Source organism: Lontra canadensis, unplaced genomic scaffold (genome assembly GCF_010015895.1).
Source record: "Lontra canadensis isolate GAN:19392208 unplaced genomic scaffold, GSC_riverotter_1.0 scaffold2, whole genome shotgun sequence".
Taxonomy (NCBI): Eukaryota; Metazoa; Chordata; class Mammalia; order Carnivora; family Mustelidae; genus Lontra; species Lontra canadensis.
This window is the reverse complement of record NW_022630996.1, coordinates 25535057-25556553: the sequence shown is the minus strand read 5'-3', so window position 1 is coordinate 25556553 and position 21497 is coordinate 25535057. Positions and strand designations below refer to the sequence as shown.

The following is a 21497-nucleotide window of genomic DNA, read 5'->3' as shown; positions in this document are numbered from 1 at the left end:
AACATAAAAGGATACTACCTCAAGTGTTGATTAAGGCCATAATTATGTGATTAGACTAGAACCACAGTTTTGTAGATATAATTACTGTAATAGCTCTTGTACAAAGAGCTGATATGATTTGGTACCCAACACTGCCCTAGGAGCTTCTTGCCACTCTAATGAATCCTCACTAAGGCCAGGATAATAACATATGTGTGGCAAGTCTGAATACTTTCATTTTTAGACATTATACAGTGCTGCCTCTTTCTGTGTAAAATATCTGGCCCTGATTTAATCTTGACCCACAGTGAGATAAATGAACAAGGTAGAGAATAAAATAGAATACAGAATAGGATGCATCGGGATGTGCAAACATCATCCTTCATTGCTAATAATAGCCTTAAGGGAGAGTCAGTTATTTAACATGAGGTTTGTGTGGTAATGAATGGCTCGGTAATCAGCTGCCATCCTCCCTTACCCTCAACTCAGGAGGAAGTCATTGCCAGGCACGCATGCCCTAGACTGAGACTGTGGTTTGGGGCAGCCCCTTGCTCTCAGATCCCAGAGGACTTCCTGAGCCCAACCATCAGGCCTGGCTTTGGAGCAAGCACCAGACTGCCCTTTCAGAAAAGTCAGTGAGCACTGGAAACTCTAAAAGCAGATCTGAAACTTAGACATTTCTCTTTGTTGTGTCTCCCTAAATGTAGGGTCAGTTATCCAGAAGAAAGGTATGTTCCAAAGGGAAAGAGCATAGGCTTTGGGATCAGGTAGATCTGTGTTCAAATTAAGGCTCAGCCCTTAGTAGCTGTGTGTCCTTGGGGGAGTCATTTAACCCCAGTAAGTCTTAGTTTCATCCATAGAAAATGAGGGTAATCTAACTTTGCAGGGCTGTGGTGGGAATAAGTGATATGTTAAACACCCGTTAAATACGTTAAACACCCAGAATAGTGCCTAACACATAGTAGCCCTTGGTAGATGGTCAGTAACTATTAGTCCTTCTTTCCACAGTATTTGTTTGTTGAACTGAAACAAGTATTTAAAAGTATGGCCTGATAAGACCTTTTTTGTCCCCCATAACAATGATGTCGGACATTTTACAGATAATGATCTAAATGATACTGAAGGTGGCATTTTTGCAAATCACTTACTGTATTTGCTTACTGAGTGGTCATGTTAAGTATTTCTTTATGAGTTAGTCTTTACATCTGTCAGTTAGCATTATTTTATCTTAGCAAATTATTCCCAAGAGAAACTTAGCCTTTCTGTGTTATCATTAGCAGAGCTGTGTGTGATAGTTTTTCTTTTTTTTTTTCCTTTTGGCAGTGCTGGGTTGGGGGTCATGGTGGTATTTTAAAAATATTTTTTCTATATATTTTTTAGAATGTTTTGGAAAAACAACCTTGAAAATCCACTTTTTTCTTTTAAAATGTGTTTGTTTCTTTTAAAATAGTAACATAATAGACCTTTCAGTGGTAATATGGTTTGTAATACAACTAGTCAGGGGTGCCTTCTGAGTTTGTGGCATAGGATTTCTTGGCATGAGGTTGACTGACTCAGACTTAGGACTGTGGCCTCATTAACCTTGGGTTTTAACCAACTACTGATGCACCTGGAGGTAAACTGCCTGCTTTAATTAGACAGTTGTTAATTAAAAACATGTACATTTCTTCCTTCCTTTCTCTCTCTCTCTCTCATTTGTTCTTTCTTTCTTTCTTTTACATTACAGATGAATGGGTCATTCACAGTGAGGCATGACAATGTCTGAAAACTATTCAAGATAGGATGAATAGATTCAAAAGGGAGAGAAAAGCCATTTTTAGGGATTGGGAGCATTTATATTAAGGATGACAAAAGGCTTCTGGAATTTAGATGCATCTTTTAATACCTTTTAAGAAAAACTGTCTTACTGAGATTTGAAAATACCAGTGTTCAAGTTTCCATTTACTGTCACCTATAGACTTTACTTAGAGCTACCTGCATTTGTGATTCGCCACTTAATAATCTGCTGCCAGCCCTGGACCTGGGGAGATCATTTTAGGCGTCCTCTGGAGTATTAGCCACTCATTTGACGCAAATGCAAAGCCAAATCTAGCTACTGGAATTGAAAATAATAAAGCCAGGATTTGAACAACTGGGCAGTTAGAACATCTGAATACTTAAAATATTGGTCTGTCTAGTGGTTTCCCCTGTGGCTTCTTACCTCTCTTGGTTGGGCATGTCACCCAGATAGAGATAGCCATAACACAGCTTCCAGAAGACCATCTGTTTTAGGGCAGCTTTTCCCTCAGAAGAGAAGTAAATTAGTCATTGAACTTTTAGGGAACGTAGTGAAAATAAAAACCTAACTTAAAATCAGATTTGAATTTTACTACCCCATGGGTTACAGTTGCTTCTTTGGCCCAAACTATTGTCTTCTTTTGAGGCAAACTTTTCAGCTGTAAGTTAGCAGAGGGTTTCAAAACAAAGCAAGTAAACTAACAGTGAAAAAATCAGGGTCAATAGAATCGAAAGCAGATTTATTTTTGTTTTGTCATTTAATCTCAACTGAAAAATAGGAATATACATATATGTAACTGTCAGGTTCAAGCTTATGTCCCTTAAAGTGCTTCACTCTATAATTATTCTTTAAGATCTACATAAAAAGAAGAATCTCAGAGAAAGTAAACACATTTCATATGATTAATCCTATGTCTTTAAAAGTTTGGTATAAGAGTGAGTCATTATTGGATTTCTCAGGGTGGATCTTGTTGCAGTGGAATAAAGGTTTAAATTTTATTCCTAATTCACTTACTAGTTCGTATGGTGCTATTTATATTTTCTTTTAACTTCATTCCACTTAATGATAAATTCTCTTTTTCTCTTTCCTGCCAGACTTCCTGTGGAAGTAGCCTATGCTTGCTGCCATAATTCCTTACCACTTACTGTCTGGAATCACTTGCAATTTTACTTTGGCCCCACTTTGCCAACATTCTCTAGACTCTCACACTTTATGTCACACCGTTAAGAGCCACACAGTGTTGAATTTACCTCTGCAAATCTGATATGCCCGACCTCCCACCCTGGTGGTATTATAGGAGCTCCCCTGAGGGAACACTCAGAGCTGTACGTTTCCCACACCTTTTCACCATTACTAGAAGTGTATCTTATCACATCACTGTTCAATGAGTATTTTCTCACCCCCCGTGTAGGAAGTCTGATTTTCTCCACCTGGCATTTGAGCCAGCCTAATCTCCCACTGCTGCTTCTCATCCTACCTATGGTACTCCCGCCCTTGCTTTTGTGTTTGTGCCGCTGTCTGTGTGGCGTCTGTACCTTCCCTTCACTTCTCTCCAATCTAATGATAAAAGCTTTTCCTTCTTTTAAAGCCCAGAGGGAAGACATCCCATTTATTAAGCTTTTCTGATTCTTTTGACTGGAAGAAATATTTTCTTCCTCTAGATTTTCTTCTGTAGCTCTCTTCTCTTGTGTTATTTGTGTGGACGTCTTATTTTCCCTTCTCAAGGGGATCATCAGTCTCATTATATCATTTTATTTCCTAGCTCCACTCTCTGGTTCAGCATCTTGTACTTTTCTTTATAGTTAAGTACATTTTGGATAAATGAAAGGACGAGCTGGTGTTAATAAATGCAGAACATTTGCCAAGTGATGTTTTAGAATATAGGTGCCTGTAGCTCCCTGGAGCCCGCCCTGTGCTGGTTGCAGTGGTATTGAGGCCAGTGAGCACTTCTCAGTGAGAGGTTAATAGTTCATGAGAAACAGAAAGATTCATAAAGTGGTCTTCAGCCCTAAATTGAAAAATATTTTATTTTTTTAAAAGATTTTATTTATTTATTTGACAGACAGAGAGAGATCACAAGAAGGCAGAGAGGCAGGCAGAGAATGAGGGGGAAACAGGCTCCCTGCTGAGCAGAGAGCCCGATGCCGGACTCAATCCCAGGACCCTGAGATCATGACCGGAGCCGAAGGCAGAGGCTTAACCCACTGAGCCACCCAGGCACCTGAAACGTATTTTAAATGGCTAAAATTGTAAGACTTATACAAGCCACTTTCCTGTTCTTGGTCAGGGTAGAGTTCCTCATTATTAGCCTATTTGTAAATAAAAGGGAACAGATAATCTGAGATCTTGCCTCACTTGCCCTTGAGGGTTCCTGAAGTTTGTATATGACCTGGCTTTGGACATTTCTTCAGGACTTGACAGAAGCAAGGGACAAGAAGCCATGAAGAATCAACACTCTGATATAGTTTCCCAGATCACAGCTGAGAAAAGAAAGAAGGAATGTGTTTGCTCTACTCCTCAGTGGAACCAGATGCCCAGTAAAGCAGAAATAGTATACCTGTAAAGTTGCCAAGGCAACATCAAGGGTAGAGAGAAGAGTAGACAGAATGATTTATGAGGATTTCTTGCCATTAGAATGGGTCTAAAATTATACTTCCATGTCTTCCTCACCAGGGTAAATTCCACAGGATTTATCAAGGGAATTGTAATGAATAAAAGCTTGAGATGCTATCAGAGCCCAAGGAGACTGGGGTGAAGGGCAAAGAGAGGAGAAGCAAAAGCAACAAATGAGAAAAAGGGCTTATGGTGTGTTTTTAATCTTCTTTTGAACTGATGCTGTGCCTAGATGTAAAACTGATTTTTTGGGAACATGCAAATGTTGGATATTTAATATGAGCCTGAAAAAAGAAAGTCCATTTACTGGAGCAAAATGGAGATGCTTGATTTCATTATTAAAACATTACTCTGAGCTTCTATTTTAATATTAGTTGATTTACAAAGATAATTACGGATGAGCATGTGGAATGACATGTCGCCATGGCAACAGAGGTTGAAGTTGCGTTTATTTATGAACAGAGGGAAAAGAAGCTCTGGGGTAGATAAAATTGGCGTATCTTAACACTCTTTCTGGGCATACTGCAGTTAGCCACAGTTATCAGATATCCACACTGATTTTGACTTCCATGAATTATACATGATTGCAATTTTATATTGCTGCATAACAAATTACCACAAATATAGCAGCTTAAAACAACACATATTTATTATTTCACATTTTCCATGGGGCAGGAATTACAGGCACAGCTTAGCTGGGAAGTTTGCTCTGGGTCTTACAAAGCCATAACCAAGGTGTTGACTTGGTTGTGGTCTTACCTGAAAGCTCAACCGTGGAAGAATCTGCTTCCAAGTTAACGCAGACTGTTGGCAGAGACCATTGTCAAACTGAGGGCTTCAGTTTCATATTGGTCGCTGGCGTAGGCCCTTGAGGCTGCTTATGGTCCATTGCCACATAGTCCTCTCAACATGGTCACTCTCTTCATTACACTACAAGGACTATCTCCAGCATGTCCGCTACTGAGAGAGTATCTTACATATCTGTTTGCTAGAAGCAAGTCGCGTGTCCCACCCACATCCAGGGGGAGTGAGTTACATAAAGATGTAACACCAGGAGGTAGGGATCATTGTGGGTCGCTTTAGAGTTTATCCATCACAGTGTCATTATGAGAAAAGGGCAAGTGTTTTTTCATTTTAAAAGCTGTGCCATCTGGAAATCTGTTCAAAATTAGCATATGTATAAGATAAAATATTAAAGCTTACATTTTTCATTTTTTTGTCCCTTGGTAAATGAGGAAGAGAAGTGGAGTTGCAACTCTACTTTTTTGAATCTGATGGGAGGGAAAAGAGAGGCTAGCAGGGTTGGAAGAACAATGAAATGAAAAGAGAATATTCCCTATTCTCACATAGAAAAATGCAAGTAATGGATTAAACTATTCCTGTATGTTCCCGAACCCACTTTGGAGGTCTGAGAAAACAGTTTGATAGAAAGTTCCTGCAAGACTAGCATGTGTCTTAATGTACTTTATGTAGACATGGGACTCTGTGTACTTCCTGTAATTAAATCAGAAATGTTGCTTTGCATGAAATGGACAATTTCCTAGTCCATCTTGATATTGCTGTCTCAGGGCTTGGAAGGTACTGTAGCCTTCATTATTTGTTCTTTGTATTTAAAATCTTTGTAAACCATCATGCTTAGGTTATAGTTTAGGCTTTAATACAGCTTATGCCCTAAGCTACACGGGGACTTGAAGAAAGCTAAGGAACGGGATTGCAGGTTTCCTCGTGACCTGTGGCTGAATAGACTGTTCCCACAGCATCTAGTAAGGCAGAGATCAGAGATTTAGGATCACATGGCTGAGTAAGGGGATTCCGTAATTTCTTTGCTTTCTAAAATGGCTGCTTTCAAACTCACCTTCTACTTCATTACCACCTCTAGCAACTAGAATTCAGTTAAAAGGACCCTTTAACTACCTGGTGCTTCCATTTAAGTGATTTAGTTCTTGGGCTGTGGTCTGTACCACAATTGTTGGCACACAGAAGCTGGTGCTCAGTAAAGGCTGGTGTACTGCTCCTACGCTCCTGTTGATATTAACAGTCAGCCAAGTTTCTTCTGTTTTTTTTTACAACTGGACCAGCATGAGGTGTAATATCACAAAAGGAAGAGTAACACAGTGCACCTGGGTGGCTCAGTTGTTAAGCGTCTGCCTTTGGCTCCAGTCATGATCTCAGTGTCCTGGGATCGGGTCCCACATCAGGCACCATGCTCGGTGGAGAGTCTGCTTCTCCCTCTGCTCCTCCCCCCACTCATTTCTCTCTCTCTCTCTCTGATAACTAAATAAAAAGGAAGAGTAATGTGAACATAAATAGTGACAATGATAATACACATTATTTGCTGAGGTTTGCTCTGTTAGGCACCTTATCTACACTAGTGCATTTAGTCCTCACAGCAACCCTGCAACGAAATGGATTTTATTCTTATTTAATGGGCAGTGAAACAGCCTCCAAAGTACAAATTTGGGCCTGTGTTGAGATAAATGTTAGCTTATTTACAAGAAAAGTAAGCAAACCAGAGTCCCCTAATTCCTTAAGTACTTTTTCATTTAGACTGCAGTGTACATCTACCCCGTGCATGTGGTTGTTAGTGAGAAGTGTTCTGTAGATGAGACCAAACAGCAGTGAATACCCTTAAGTTTTAGAAATACAGTTTGGACCCATTCTAATTTGTCTCCTCTGAGAATAGCCATTCGCTATTTGTCAGTATTCCATGTGTTTGTACTTCAGGCACTTTTGAAAGTAGCTTCACGTCTTTAGTACTGATTCCCCACCAGTGCCTCAACACCCATATGTAAGTCTGTGGCACCTGTGTCGCAATTCCCTTTCCTTCCGTGGGCTCGTACCTTCAGGCCCCTGAGCTGCAGTACTCGTGTGGAATGTTCTACAGCTCTGCCTCTCACGGTCCCTTCGCCCCTGCAGCTGCAGGCCACATCTGTATAACTCATGATTCATCTTCCAAGTCTCAGACAGGATGCTATTTCTTGGCAGAAATTTTTCTTGATGTCCTAATCCCTTTGGGTTCCTTGTGCTTTTATAATTCCCTGATGCGTGCTCTTCGATACTTGCTTACCCATTTCCTTGCCTCTCTCACCCATTGGATTATGAGCCTTTCGGGGGTGGGGGGCAGGCAGGACCAGTGCTTCCCAGCTTCCAGCTGGGGTCAGCCCCCAGGGAGCCTGTGCTGAAGTTTTGAGGGAATGCACATTTCCTCTGAGCCTCACAGCAGCCCTGAGAAGGTGTGAGGCTTTCCTGGGCCCTACACATCACAGCTGATGTCACAAGTTACAGACCAAGGCTCCTAACCCTGTCTTTCTCTCTCAGAGGTAATGCTTTTAACTAAAATCTCTTCAGTTTTTTCTTTGCTCAGCCTAAATAAAGTTAGTTTCGTCAACTTTTCTCCCTAGGGACTTTATTTCTAACATATTCAATGGTTAATGATTGTTATTTTATAACTTTTTAAAGATTTTCTATTTCACATGCCATATTTTAGAAAGGCATTAAAAGGAACACAGGACAATAATTTTTGGTGTTACAGAGTTTACCACACTGCTTATTCCATTCTCTCTAGCCAGTACCTCCGAGTCTTTGATGCTGCCTTAGCCTTTCCATTCCAGGGCTTCTCTGTGTGAGGTAGAATATGTCCGAGGAGACAAACACAGGGTTATGTGTTCACCCTGTCCTGCAGAGGTCTTCTCCAGGAGTGTGGTTTGGGGATTGCTAGTGCTCTAACGAACATGAAAGAAGGCTGTTATTGTGTTGAGAGACAGAAATGTGGCTGGCTTCTCACAGACTCAGCCTCACAGGGCCATTCCACATGATTCCTGAGTAATCCCTGCTCATAGGAGTGATCCCTCGCTTCCATAGCTGACCTGTTACCTCCTCTCTTCTGTGATCTAGAGAGGTCATTTAATTTTCTTTAAGAAAGGGTTTTTTGTTTGTTTGTTTGTTTGTTTGTTTTTTAAAATTAAGTAATCTCTACTCCCAACATAGTGCTTGAACTCAACCCTGAGATCAAGGATCACATGCTCTACTGACTGAGCCAGCCAGGCACCCCTAGGTCATTTAATTTTCAGTCCGTGTCCCCATCCCTCCTACCTAGTTTCTTCTCAGAGCCATGCTTTATTAAATGAGGAGACTGTACTAAGTTAGAGTTGGGCATCATCAGAAGGCTCCATGATTCAGTCCCCAAGGCTGCCCTTGACCAACTACGGCAGTGTTCTTGGAGCAGTGACTTGTTAGGAGTGCCCTGCTAGATCAGGTGAAAAGTCTTCTGATGTATCAATCTTTGTATCTAGGTTGATAGGACATTATTGAAATTTGATGAATCTGTTCCTCTCAAAGCTAGATTAGTCTTTGTTTTTGAATTTATTTTGCTAACCCAGCAGGTATGGAGGAAACAGTCGAATATGTCTATAGCAGGAATAATCCAGTTTATGTTTCAAAGCATATACCCCACAGTTTTCTGGGGCAGTTTTTAGGTACTTTATCAGGCCCTTATATGTTTTAACAAATAATTGCTAGTGGCCCTCATTGCTGATGAAACAAGGCAAGGTATTCCTTGTTTTTAAGGCATTCTGGTCTGCAGCGTGCAACCCTCCTAATTTAATGAGGGAATCTTCCATTGGATTCTCCCTTCTTTCTCGGTGCCTACCTGCTTTTCCCCTCTGGGGCTGCCCACACCAATGATAAGATCACAGGGAACTTATCTTTAAAGCTCAGAGGTAAAAATAAGTACAGCATTAAAAACATCCAGTCTTTTGGTGTGATTTATTTAGAGTTCTTCTCCCTTTGAAATGAAAGGCTTTCCTTTTGCTATTTTGTTCTTCCTTGCTTGTCAGCAATATCTGTACGCATCCTGTGATGCCATGAGCCTGAACGTTGGGGCAGGCCTGCTGGCGTTCAGGTCTTTGCCTGCCTCCAGCTGTGAAATACATGAATAATAGTGTTGACCTCATGCAGCTGAAGTGAGAATTAAACTCTCTAATATGTGAAAATGCTTTGTTATTAACTTTAAGTACATAGATAGATGGAAATGGCAAGTATTAAGTGTTGATGATTTATGCCCAGAATTGCCAAAAGCCACATCTTAGTGATTTCAGCCAGGATATTCAGAAAGGCCATAAGGTTAATAGATTATTAAAGGCGCCCCTCCCACTCTCTGAAGTGTTTCTGTTTGTGCTACTCTCATTCTATATGTGTGTCTCTGTTTCTTTTAATGACTTCCATGATCTCTCAACTCTAGTAGCTTTCTACAACGGGATATAACAGAGAAGTATCTTTTAATTATTAATTACCGCTGCTATATAATCTTAAGTAAGTGAAACCAAATGGGAACACTGTATAGTATTATCTCTCTAGATAACTCACATAATTTTCTTTTTCATTGATCAATTAATTCTTGAGTTAATGATTTTCAGGAGCTCTTTCCACTCCATTGGTCTGTGCTTCTGTTGCTGGGGAGTTACAGCAGGGCTCCTAAGTCACTTTACTAATTGAGGCACATCTTTCCTTCTTTCTTTTAGAAGTGGATTTCGTAGAATTTTATATTCACTTTGTCCCAAGAAACCTACTGAAAAGTATATGATACAGAAATGAGAGTTCATAACTATAAAATAAATCAAATACTCTGTTTTGGTGACTTTTTAAAAAAATAATGGGGAGTGTGGGGTCATTTATAGTGTGAGGATGGGAATTTTGAGAATTTAGGCACTTCAGAATCAGACTGGCAGTTACAAGCTCTAGGTTTGTGTGTTTCATTTTTTTCCTTTAAAAAATATCTTCCTTTTTCCACTAACTTGCTTGGGAAATGACAAATCACATATTTGGGATTTTAATGGCCAAGCAAACCCAACCTTAACTCAGCTGTCCCTCTGCAGTTCTGGACTGACTGTGCCTTCTGTGCCTTTCTCTGTCTCCCGAGAAGAGTCCTCATAGTCAAATTGTGACTATCCACTGAGCACATTATGTTAGTTCAGACTCTTGAGATTACAAGTGATAGCCCACAAGTCAAACAAACTCAGTTCAGAGTGGGTGAGGGGAGGGCGGGCCAGTAGCCAGGAAGGATGGAATCATTGCGTCCTTCCACATCAGCATCTCTGCAAAGCGCCCATGGCTCAAGCTGCTTCCTCTTCAGCCTCTACAACTGTTAGGAAAGGCCATGATCTTTTCTCAGCATCTCGAAGCAGCCCTCTTATTCCGCTAACTTTACCCTTCTGTCTGTCCCTCCTCCTGCCTGCGCTGCTTTAGTTAATTCCTACTTATTCTCCTGGACATCTTTTCCAGCCTTTGGCCTGAGTTGCATCCCGTGTGTGTGTGTGTGTGTGTGTGTGTGTGTGTGTGTTTTGTTTTAAATTCAATTAGCCAACCTATAGTATATCAGTAGTTTCAGATGTAGTGTTCAACACCTTTTATATGTTTTTATAACATCCTATGCTCAGGACCTGTCCTTCACTTATCAAACTTTATGGTAATTGCTTGTTTACTTGTTCATTTCCCAGCTAGACTGTGGCCTTCTAGATGGTGGGAACTGTGTCTGATTCATGCTTCACTGCTTGTCCATGGTCTCTTTCATAAACAGAGAAAGGTATTTGTTGAATGAGTGAACATGGGATCTATGGTCCTTTTGGTGACTCGGCTTTCTGGGCCGAGCTCAGGACAAATGGCAAAGTATTTTCCCCTAATGATATCAAAGCCCCACTTCTAACATCCTTCATTCTAAAACCAGACCAATGTGATACCCTTCCTCAAACAGACTCAGTAAAGAAATGTGAATATGCATGCAAATAGCTCTTTAGGTCACTTGTTGTTTTGGTAATAATCAAAATTTCATGTAATATTTAGGTACAAATGATAATGACTTAAAATATACTTATAAAATATGGAGGTGAACCTTACTTAATGGATAGTCAGATCAACTGTATAGTTGATATGAACAGAGGGACAAAAATTGGTCAGAAAGATTCTTGACTGAATATTCATTTTTAGTGGTTTATTTTTAATCTTTTTTTCATTGACTCCATTTGTTTTGATGAGCAGTCTAACAGTCTTTTAAGTATCGTGAAAAAACTTTTACTAATGCATGCTAACTTTGTCAATTTGTCCTTCCTTCTTAGGAGTAATGATGGTATTAAAATCTTTAATAACTGCCAAAAATGCACCCTTAAACAACGTGGGATTGAACCTCCTGGGTCCATTTACACGTAGATTTTTTCCCAATAAATACTGTATAGCACTGGAAATGTATTTTCTTTTCCTTATGGTTTTCTTAACATTTTCTTTTCTCTCGCTTACTTTATTGTAATAATACAGTATATAATGCAAATAACATGCAAAATACGTGTTAATTGACTTTATGTTACTGGTAAGTCTTCGGGTGATAGTAGACTGTTAGTGAAGTTTTGGGTGATGTCAAAAGTTATGGGCAGATTTTTTACTGTGTGGAGATTTGGTGCCTCGAATACCAAGGATCAGCTGTACTTATTTTCTATTTGTTCTAAAGGATCAGCTGTACTTATTTTCCGTTTGTTCTAGGATCAGCTGTACTTATTTTCTATTTGTTCTAAAGTTGAAGTATTCCTTGTTGGGTTATCAAGAACTCTAATGTGTGGGTCTCACAAAATATATAAGATCTTCTCTTTTTGACTGACAGTTTAGTAACCAGCTTTGGTTAGAATCCTCAGTGGTTATGAATCCATGAAGACCATTCACGGCAATAGTTTTGGGAGGCAGAAACTAAAAAGCTGCTTTTTTCTCTTTTATGTGGCTATTTTCTTTCAGGACATAGTCCTTGACACCTAGCATTCTGAGCCTTTGTGATGCTGAGCCATTTTAATGGGATTTTGTTAGGGTTCTAAGAATTTTTGTCATCTGAAACAAATGATTTCACCAGACAGAAAAATGGAACACTGTTTTATTGACATACTTATACGTTCCTTATTCTTCTCCTTCTCTTTTTTTTTCAGTGAGCATGTTTTTGAACACATTAACACCGAAGTTCTACGTGGCCCTGACAGGCACTTCCTCACTAATATCAGGGCTCATTTTGGTAAGTGGTAGAATCCTTCCTATCTAAAAGCATGCTGATTACTAACATGTTAGTATATGTACAGGAAATAATTCTGGAAGAATATATACCCAGTAGCTTATGGTGATTCATCTTGCATGTGTGTGTATGTTGGGTGGTTGGACAATAGAGGACTTCCATTGCCCAGGTTGCATATATCTAAAATATTTTTTTAAAAATTTAGATAGTCTTATATTACTTTTGTTGAAGGGGAAAAACAAAATATAAAGAAAATGGAAGATAAAGGAAGACAATTCTGTGTCAAATTCTAGTGTCTGAGATACTGTAAAATACATGTGAACCAGTTCAGCTAAAAATGCTTTTCATGATTCTTTTTAAAATGGATTATTGACCGTAATCAAGATCAGTAGAAATACAGCCCAGTTTCTTTATTTTTATTTATTTATTTATTTATTTATTTATTTATTAGATTTTATTTACATTCAAGTTAGTTAACAAACAGTGTATTGTCAGTTTCAGGGGTAGAATTTAGTGATTCAGCAGTTGCACATAATACCCAGTGCTCATTAAGTCAAGTGCCCTCCTTAATGCTCATCACCCAATTACCCCATCCTCTCCCCTCCCTTCCAGCAACCCTTAGTTTGTTCTGTATAGTTAAGAGTCTCTTATGGTTTGCCTCTTTCTCTGTTTTTGTCTTATTTTTCCTTCCCTTCCCCTGTGTTCATCAGTTTTGTTTCTTAAATTCCACATGAGTGAAATCATGGGGTATTCGTCTTTCTCTGACTGACTTATTTTGCTTAGCGTAGTTCCATCTGCACCATAGAAAATAGTAAGGTTTCATTCTTTTTGATGGGTAATATTCTGTTGTAGATACATACCATATCTTCTTTATCCATTTGTCCACTTATAGACATCTGGTCTCTTTCCATAGTTTGGCTATTGTGGATAGTGCTGCTATAAACACTGGGGTGCATGCTGTTTTGCCTGAGTTTTCATGTCTGAGAGACCACCAAGGAACCAAAACCGATGCAATCACACAAGGGTTTATTCGACAAGCTTAAGCTTGGGCCCACGTATACCCGACACAGCGGAGTAGGGACTTGGACCCCGAGCTTAGTTAAGGCAGGGGTATTTATGTGTTCCTGTTATTAAAGCAGGGTGGGGCTTCCTATTACTAAAGCAGGGTGGGGTCTCTGGAACTAAAGCAGGGTGGGGCTTCCTGTTACTAAAGCAGGGTGGGGGTCCTTAGAACTAAAGTAAAGTAGGGGAAAGTTCAGCCATTGGGCACAGGGGTCTGAGATGCATGTCGGAGGCAAGATGGCTATTATACTTATGCTAAGGCTAAACCTGAGGTGGGATGGCCTTAATTTTTCTTGGCCTCCACACACGCGCCCCTTCGAATATGTGTATTTGTATCTTTAGGTAAGTACCTAGTAGTGCAATTGTTGGGTCGTAGGTTGTTCTATTTTTAACTTTTTGAGGAACCTCCATACTTTTCTCCAGCATGGCCGCACCAGTTTGCATTCCCACCAACAGTGTAAGAGGGCTCCCCTTTTATTGTGTCCTTGCCAACATTTGTTGTTTACTGAGTTGTTGATTTTACCCATTCTGATTGGTTTGCGGTGCTATCTCATTGTGGTTAGCCCAGTTTCTTTAAATGTATTGAGGTGGACCTGGCCATTATAAGCTTTTCTTCCCTTTATCTTCTTTTCCTCCAAAATTTACATTTCCCTATTTCTTTGACAGAGGGAGAGCACATGCAGAGGCAATGGCAGAAGGAGAGGGAGAAGCAGGCTCCTGACTGAGCAGGGAGCTTGACGTGGGGCTCAATCCTAGAACCCTGAGATCATGACCTGAGCTGAAGGCAGACGCTTAACCAACTGAGCCACCCAGGCACCCCCATTTCCCTATTCCTTTCTTTCAAAAATTCCAAGTAGGCAAAAGCAACAATAATCATCTCTATGGCTCCATTAGTTTATGTTCTAAATAATTATAAGTGTGATAAAGCATAACACCTGAAGTAGATGTTTGCTTTTTTAATTTAAGTGACCTTACATGGGTACCATCTAATTCACTGTAATCACGCTAGTATAATTAAGTGACCTTTAAGGAGAAAGTTTTAATTTTTTTTTTTTTGCCTACACATAATGCTGTGATTACTAATTACTAATTTTTATAGAGATAAGGATAAAAAAGATACGACAGAGTTGATAAGAGAAGAGCACTAGAAAAACACAAGTTTTAGGGAAGAAGGGCATATAAATGGAACAAATACATATACGAACCTAGAGCAGTGGAGGGTTTCAGAGGCTTGAGCTCGTAGGGTAGAGCAATGTATGCAGGGCAGAAACCTGTAAATAGCTTAAAGGAATGGTGGTAGTTTGGGAGCATTTCTTTTTGTGGTCAAAGCATATTCAGGTTAATCTTGCTCTGCTGTATCACCTGGGTTGCTGTACCCAAGGGAGGAAGTGTTTGAAGTTGATATTACTGGGACAGAAATGTGAAGAACATGAGTAAAAACCACTCCAAGATGTTTTATAAATGGAAATCTGCATAGAAAGCCCAATACTGCACAGAGACCAAGCCAAGGTAAAGGGAAGCATATTAAAACTTCTCCTTGATATCGGTTGAAATAAGGTGTGTATAGTAATTTGTACGTTATTGCCTCTTATATGCAGATCTGCATACCCATCATATGCAGATCTGCATACCCATCATTGTCTCTAAGTGTTCTCTGTTCTGTGGGGACATGTGAAAAATAGGGATACTAGAAAGAGTTGTTCACAAAGCTCTAAGGTGATTTGCTTAAGCGCATGTTAGTTTGTGGCAAAGTCAGGCCTAGAACCCATGTCCTCAGGTTCCCACCTTGATATTCTTTGATGGACTGAAAAACTTCAAACTTAGAAAATGATTTCAAATGCTTGATAAATGATTAATGAGGATGTGCTGAAAACATGGCAGCCTTTTAGCATGTATATTTTTGTGGGGAGAGGAGAGGGTATTTCAAGTCCTCATCTAATAATTATTTACATTTAAAATAACATTTTAGTATTTTCTTCCTAAAATAGCTTTGAAATATTTTTTGATTAAATAAACCAAAGAAAGTGAACTTTTAGGTGCAATCTGAATAACAATTTCATGCTAAAAATCAGTAACTCTGTATGCAGAAAATAGCTTTTTGTTTGTGTATTCCTCCCTCAAGGGTGTTTACTTAAGAATGGTTTACCCACTTAGATGGTGCTTACTGTGTGCCAGGCACTGATCTAAGCACTTTACATGCTAATTCATTTACTCGTCACAACAGTAGGAGGAGGTCATTGCCAGCCTTGTTTCCATTTTAGTAATGGATAGGCTGAATAGGTAGCATAGGAAAGTGAGTAACGGGCCTTAGGTCACATCTCTGGCAAATAGTGAAAAGCAGGAGTTCATCCCAGGCAGGCTGTCACTCATTTCATCACCTTCTGGTTAAGTTCTCAGCTATTTTCCTAGCTTGCTGGACAAATGGCAGGTCTGGATTTTATCTTGGTGTGGGTTCGCTAGGCTATAAATTGCCAGAATGTGGGTGATTTCCTTCTTCTCTGGTAAGCTAGACCCAGCAATCCTTTTACCTTCCAACTCAGGGAGGTGAAATCCCACCTGCCTACTTTTCTTGTTCTCCAAATGAAGGGATTTCAGCAGAGCGCGACCCCCTCCGCCGGACCTCCTCTCCTGTGTTTGGGGCGGGGGCAGCTGCTGAAACCAGACAGGCAGTGCGGAGCGTCTCAGGTGGCATCTGTCCTCCAGCCTTCTCAGGAGGCACTGGCTGTGCTTGATGTGAAACTTTGAGCTTCGGAAAACCCATGATGTTTGAAGATTTTGGAAGGCCTTGCTCAAAAATGCATGGTCCGTACTGAGGGCAAAATCACTACGATGCAAGAATAGTTCTAGATAGCTTTAGCCTCCTGCTTGAGAGATTATGGGCATTGGTGTTGTCCTGCCTTTGGGGACTTAGCTTTGGTAGCCCTTGAAATGTACCCAGGGTTGAGGTTTCTATTCAGCCACTGTTCTTTTCTGCCAAGTGCATTCATGAGAGGCAGCACTGAGGTAAAGGATCAGGTCCTTAGTGGTTTGTTTGCTGGCACAGAGAGACAATTACCTAACTACTCTCCCCTGAGTGATGGACGGAGAGCCAAGCAGTGAACACTGAAAGTACAGGGATGCCTCTGGGGAAGTGGTTGTTTGGGGACCTCAGGATTCCTATGCTGGAGACGGAAATTCTCATGCAGTGTGTTGTCTTAAGAGAAGAGGGGTAAATAAAAACACCCTGAAAAAGTCATCTAACTGAACAAATATACATACAAGTAAAATGTATTTGGCAAATGCTACTGTCTTTTACACTAATGTGTTTAAAAATAGATGAGTACTAATTGATGTGTATTTTACTAGACATCACTGCTTCTTCTTAATTTTGCAGGTTGAAAGCCAGCAAAGAATTTGGTTACACCACTTACCTTTCACTCTTCCCTTTTGGTCTTGCGCCCATATACTCATCCAGCCAGCTTTCTCCCTTGCTCAACTCCAAGAGGCCCCCTGCCCTCTTGGCCTCTTGGCACAAGGCTACCGATCTCAGTCCAGTTCCAGCCACAGGAACTGCACCTGTCGTCACAGTCCAAACCAACCAATTTAGTCTTTTAGTTGCTTTAGCAAGGACATGCCCAGTCTGTTTAAAGTAGCCTCTCAGAATAATGTTCATTTCAATGGAGAAGATTTCTGGGTTTTCTTTTTATTTTTGAGAGTGGGAAGGTGGTTATGTGGAGAAAATGCTCCCCTTAATTTTTTCGAAATGCTGGTAGAACGGAGAAAATGCTGTATCTTATATGGACATTTATACATAGATTCCCCATTAACATGGATGTAGACATGCTTTTACACCTACATTTTACACATATATTAAATAGATATAAAAAGAGGCATCTAAGGCATAATTTTAAAAAGTGAGAATCAAGAACTAAAGAGGGAGGAAATTAGAATAGTAAATAAAAGACTTAGCTCATAGATTGCATGTAAAAAATTATGTTTTTGGCAAAGTGTAGAAGAGATGAAATTAGGAATAAGTTGTATCAAAAGGTCCATTTATTGAGGCCCTTCTCTATGCCAGATATTAAGTACTTTGCATATATTACTTCATTTAATTCTCTTTAAAATTCTAAGTGGTAGATATAGCAGTGGCTTTATGCTGCTGAGTATAAACAGACACAAGCATTAAATAATTTGACCAAAGTTATATAGTAGAGAAATGGTAAAATTTGAATATGGATCTCTTTGATCATGTCCTCCATCCCTTCCTGTTCAAAAGTAAGGAAGTGGGACTGGAAGATTGTTAGGGATCCTTTCAACTTTTCTGTATCCCTCCAAAGAACTTGACTTTCACTTGAGATAGCACTTTAATTGACAGATGTGTGGATCACCCTAATGATGGTGATTCTGGAGGTACGAGTCAAAAAAGACTTAGGGAAACTTGACTGGAAGGGCTCTTAGGGTGTGGGAAGCTCCATATAAATGTCAGAATGTGTTGATTTATGAAACAAGTTATCTCTTGTCTATAGAATAAAGAAGGAGAGATGCTGTGGGGATCACATGGTAGGGGAGCCTGTAGATGATTAGAGGAAACTGAGGCTCATTCAACTTTATCAGATTACAGCTTCTTGGGGTCACCATAAAAATTAGTGATTTTCCACAGGAGACCAAGCAAAGTGCCAGGCCAGAGAGTAGACATGTGTCTGTCAGGCTCTGACTGTAGACAGGAGTATTTGAGTGGATCAGATGAATGATTAGACATGCAGAAGTGAAGAAGGTGAGTGTGAGCATAGCAGATAAAGGGACAAAACTGCGCTTTGGCTTTATCAGTTTAGATTTGAGCACAATTTGAGATGTTTGGAAATCATGTACTTGCAGGGCTGGGGAAAAGAACCCTCAGAAGCCATCGAGTTTAAACCAGTAAAGACTTAAAGATTAGGCATCCGGAAAGCGTGTGACTTGCTCAGGTTACCCTAGTAGGTAAGGGTGGAGTGAGGACTGGAAGTTAAATTTCTGCTGCCTTGGCATAGTATCATTCTGCCTCTCATAATGGTGTTGATCAAGGAAGTGGGTAGCAGTAGTATCTAACAGTTGACGTTTTTATTTTAATAGATCCACAGAAATTGGTCAGGGAGGTAAGAAAGGGGGTAGAAGGAAAGAAGGAAAAAGAAAAGAAAAAGAAAAAAGAGAAAAGAGAGAGAAGGATGGGCACTACACCCTTCCCTGGAGGAGACATTTTTTTCTTTATCCAATTGACCGTGGATACTTACCACAATTTATAATTATGTTTTATTTGTGTTATCATTTATGGCCTTTGTCCTCTGTGTAATGGAAGCTTCACGGAGACTGGGACCATATCTGTTTTTTGTATACAATAATATAATGCCTGGGTAGACTTTCATAAAATATTTGTTGAAAGCACAGAGATCCAGGGAGTGAACGAATGAACTGATTGTGTCAGAATGATCTGGGGAGCTTGTTTAACGCGATGGATCCAACCACCACTCCAGACCAACTGAATCTGAATCTGAATCTCCAGGAGAGGGACCACGAGGATAGCGGCCTCACAGCATGAGCTGGCAGGGCCCGAGGCCCACAGTGCAGGATGGCTTCTCCCCATGTCAGTACGATTCCTGATCTTCCCCTGGGAGGGTGACCCTCCTCTCCAGGCCATACTCATTAACGCTACAGTGGTAAATCTCATCCTGTGAACATACAGACATGGAGGTGGAGATGGATCATTGACTATTGACCTTGAAGAAAACCTCACTTTTCTATCTTCTCTCTTTTCTTAAAATTTGGGTGATAGGTGGCCAGGAAAACGAGTGAAAGGCATGAACACCAGTTCTTCACACAGCCCCCCTCCATTGTTTAGGGGCACACGACCGAGGAGGGACTGACTGAGACCAAGGAAGTGGGAAGCTAAGACCCCTTCTATAGCACGCCAGTATTCCTAAACAAAACATCACAGGAACCAGAAGGGAAAGACAGTCTGTCATGTGGAGTTGGGTTTGGGGTGGGGGCAGACTCACCAGACTCACCAGACCCTTTGGAAGGGTCACTAGGTGCAGAGACAAGGATGTATTTGGGAATTCTAACAAGAAACTAAGAAGATTATGAATATTTATGTAGTCCATGCCACTGCCTTGATATCTCATTTAAGCACAGAAGACCCCCTTTTGCCAAAAAACTGTTTACCACCAGATATATTTCTAAAGACTTAGAACAGGTGTCAATTTTGCAGTTTTTTCTATTTGGGAGCAGACTGCGTGAAAGTTTCATGTTTCCCTTTTTAATCTCCAATATCACTGTATCTATGCTCCTGTGATATTATTACCTACTTAATTGTTAAGAAGCACTTAGCCAATTTCAGGCTGAGACTTCCTTGTATTTCTTGTGGATTTAATGGAATTGGTATGGAATTACTAAGGTGCTGCTATATGGGAATCTTGAAGCATCTTTAAGTATAGGGTATAGGGAAGTCCCTGATTCACAAGAAGTGTTTTATATATGGAACATGCAGTTCAGGAAGAAGAGGGCTTATTGGCTAAGGAAGAATCTAGCCATCTTCAGGAAAGACTCAGCTTTTAGGTTTGCAGGGTAGGTGGAAGGGTCTTGTTTGTTTATCCCTTTGCCAGATTTTTGTTCCTTCCCTGTGGGAGAGTTGTACTTTAGGTCAGCTCTAAACCTGGATCTCTACCCCTAATCCCAGTGCTTTTTGGTCATTCTCTCTATTTCTGCCAAATAGTATGGAAGGGGTCACAAAGCATTGCTAATGGGGTACTTGACAAATTTTTAAATATGATATGGGTCTTGAGTATAGTTTTTGGTCCTTCTGTCCTGCAAGATGTAGATCCAAATTACTACTTCGACTCTCACATTTGCAATTCCATTCCTACTTTCCTTATTCTCAGAAGACAAGCCTTACCGTCGTCTCCACTGAGATTAGTGTCACCCACTTTGTCCCTTTGTTGCCTTCTTACTGGTGTAACAGCTCATATCACACCCTATTTTCCAAAATAGAATGTTCCCCTCTATTCATCATTCATCCTTCCTTTTCTTCCTGTCTCAGGACAAGAAATGGTAGGTTACCTTTTGAGGGTGGGGTGGGTATGCTTTCTGGGCTCTTGGCATCATGCCTCTTGGTCATTTGTACTCTTTTGTATCTTTAATGTCTCTCTTTTCACTAGCTTCTTTACCCTTCCACAAATTTGTATAAGTCTATCTTTTTTAAAAAACAACAAATAAAAAGAACAGAACTTTCATTGATCCTGCTGTTGATTTAGACTATCTTCCATTAAAACATTGGGCCAGCCCTTGTCATCCATCCATTTAATTATCCAACTATCCATCCATCCAGTCTTGTAATCATTCATCTGGGTATCCATACAACATTAACTGAGGGCTTACTGTGACATTATTTTGTGTATCAGATAATTGAGCCCCAGAGAATCAAGAGACCCAAACAAGGTCACACAACTTGGCTATCATAAAATGTATGTGAGTTTTGAACCCGGCTAGATGGGAGGGCAAGTGTTGATTTCCTAAATGCCACATCAAATGGATGATTTTTAGTTCTCATCTTACTTGATCTGTATAATCTTGAAGCATGAGTTGGAAAAAAAACCACTAGAGGGATTATGCATTTAAGACTTGAGATAGTAAATTTATATTTTAATTCTATGGTTGTCAGATTAAAACCTGTTTTATTCCACTGAGGCAAAGCCCACTAAGCTACTAGCATGTCCAAGGACTAATTTTAAAATCTAAATTTGTTTATGAGAGCTTTGGTTATGCACCAGGGAGAAGAATTGTTGGTTATGCACCAGGGAGAAGAATTCAAAGTGACACCAAATATGTGTGTGTTAAATAACACCATCTGCCCATTTGGATGTGTGCAGCTATTTAAAAATCCTGTGAGGTTCTGGCCCAAGCCTGTCATGTTTCGGGATAAGGGGCGAATTATTTTGCTAACCCCAAATTAGAAGACTTAGTTTGAGGTTTAAGAAGGCTTCAAGTCCTTCCCTACTTTCTTTTACAAGTTGTTCCTTC

General features: G+C 40.1%; 1 protein-coding gene across 10 annotated transcripts in view; it reads left to right on the top strand.

Moving 5' to 3' along the window:
* The window catches only part of ST7 (suppression of tumorigenicity 7), a 237560-nt gene that overhangs the window by 106707 nt on the left and 109356 nt on the right, over positions 1–21497 (top strand). For all 10 annotated transcript variants that reach the window (XR_004384181.1, XM_032870768.1, XM_032870787.1 and 7 more), the window contains one exon: positions 12328–12410. Coding sequence is in view for 9 of the 10 variants with exons in the window: in XM_032870768.1 (XP_032726659.1) it covers positions 12328–12410 (83 nt within the window). In the remaining variant the exon portion in view is untranslated. The remainder of the gene's footprint in view (positions 1–12327; positions 12411–21497) is intronic.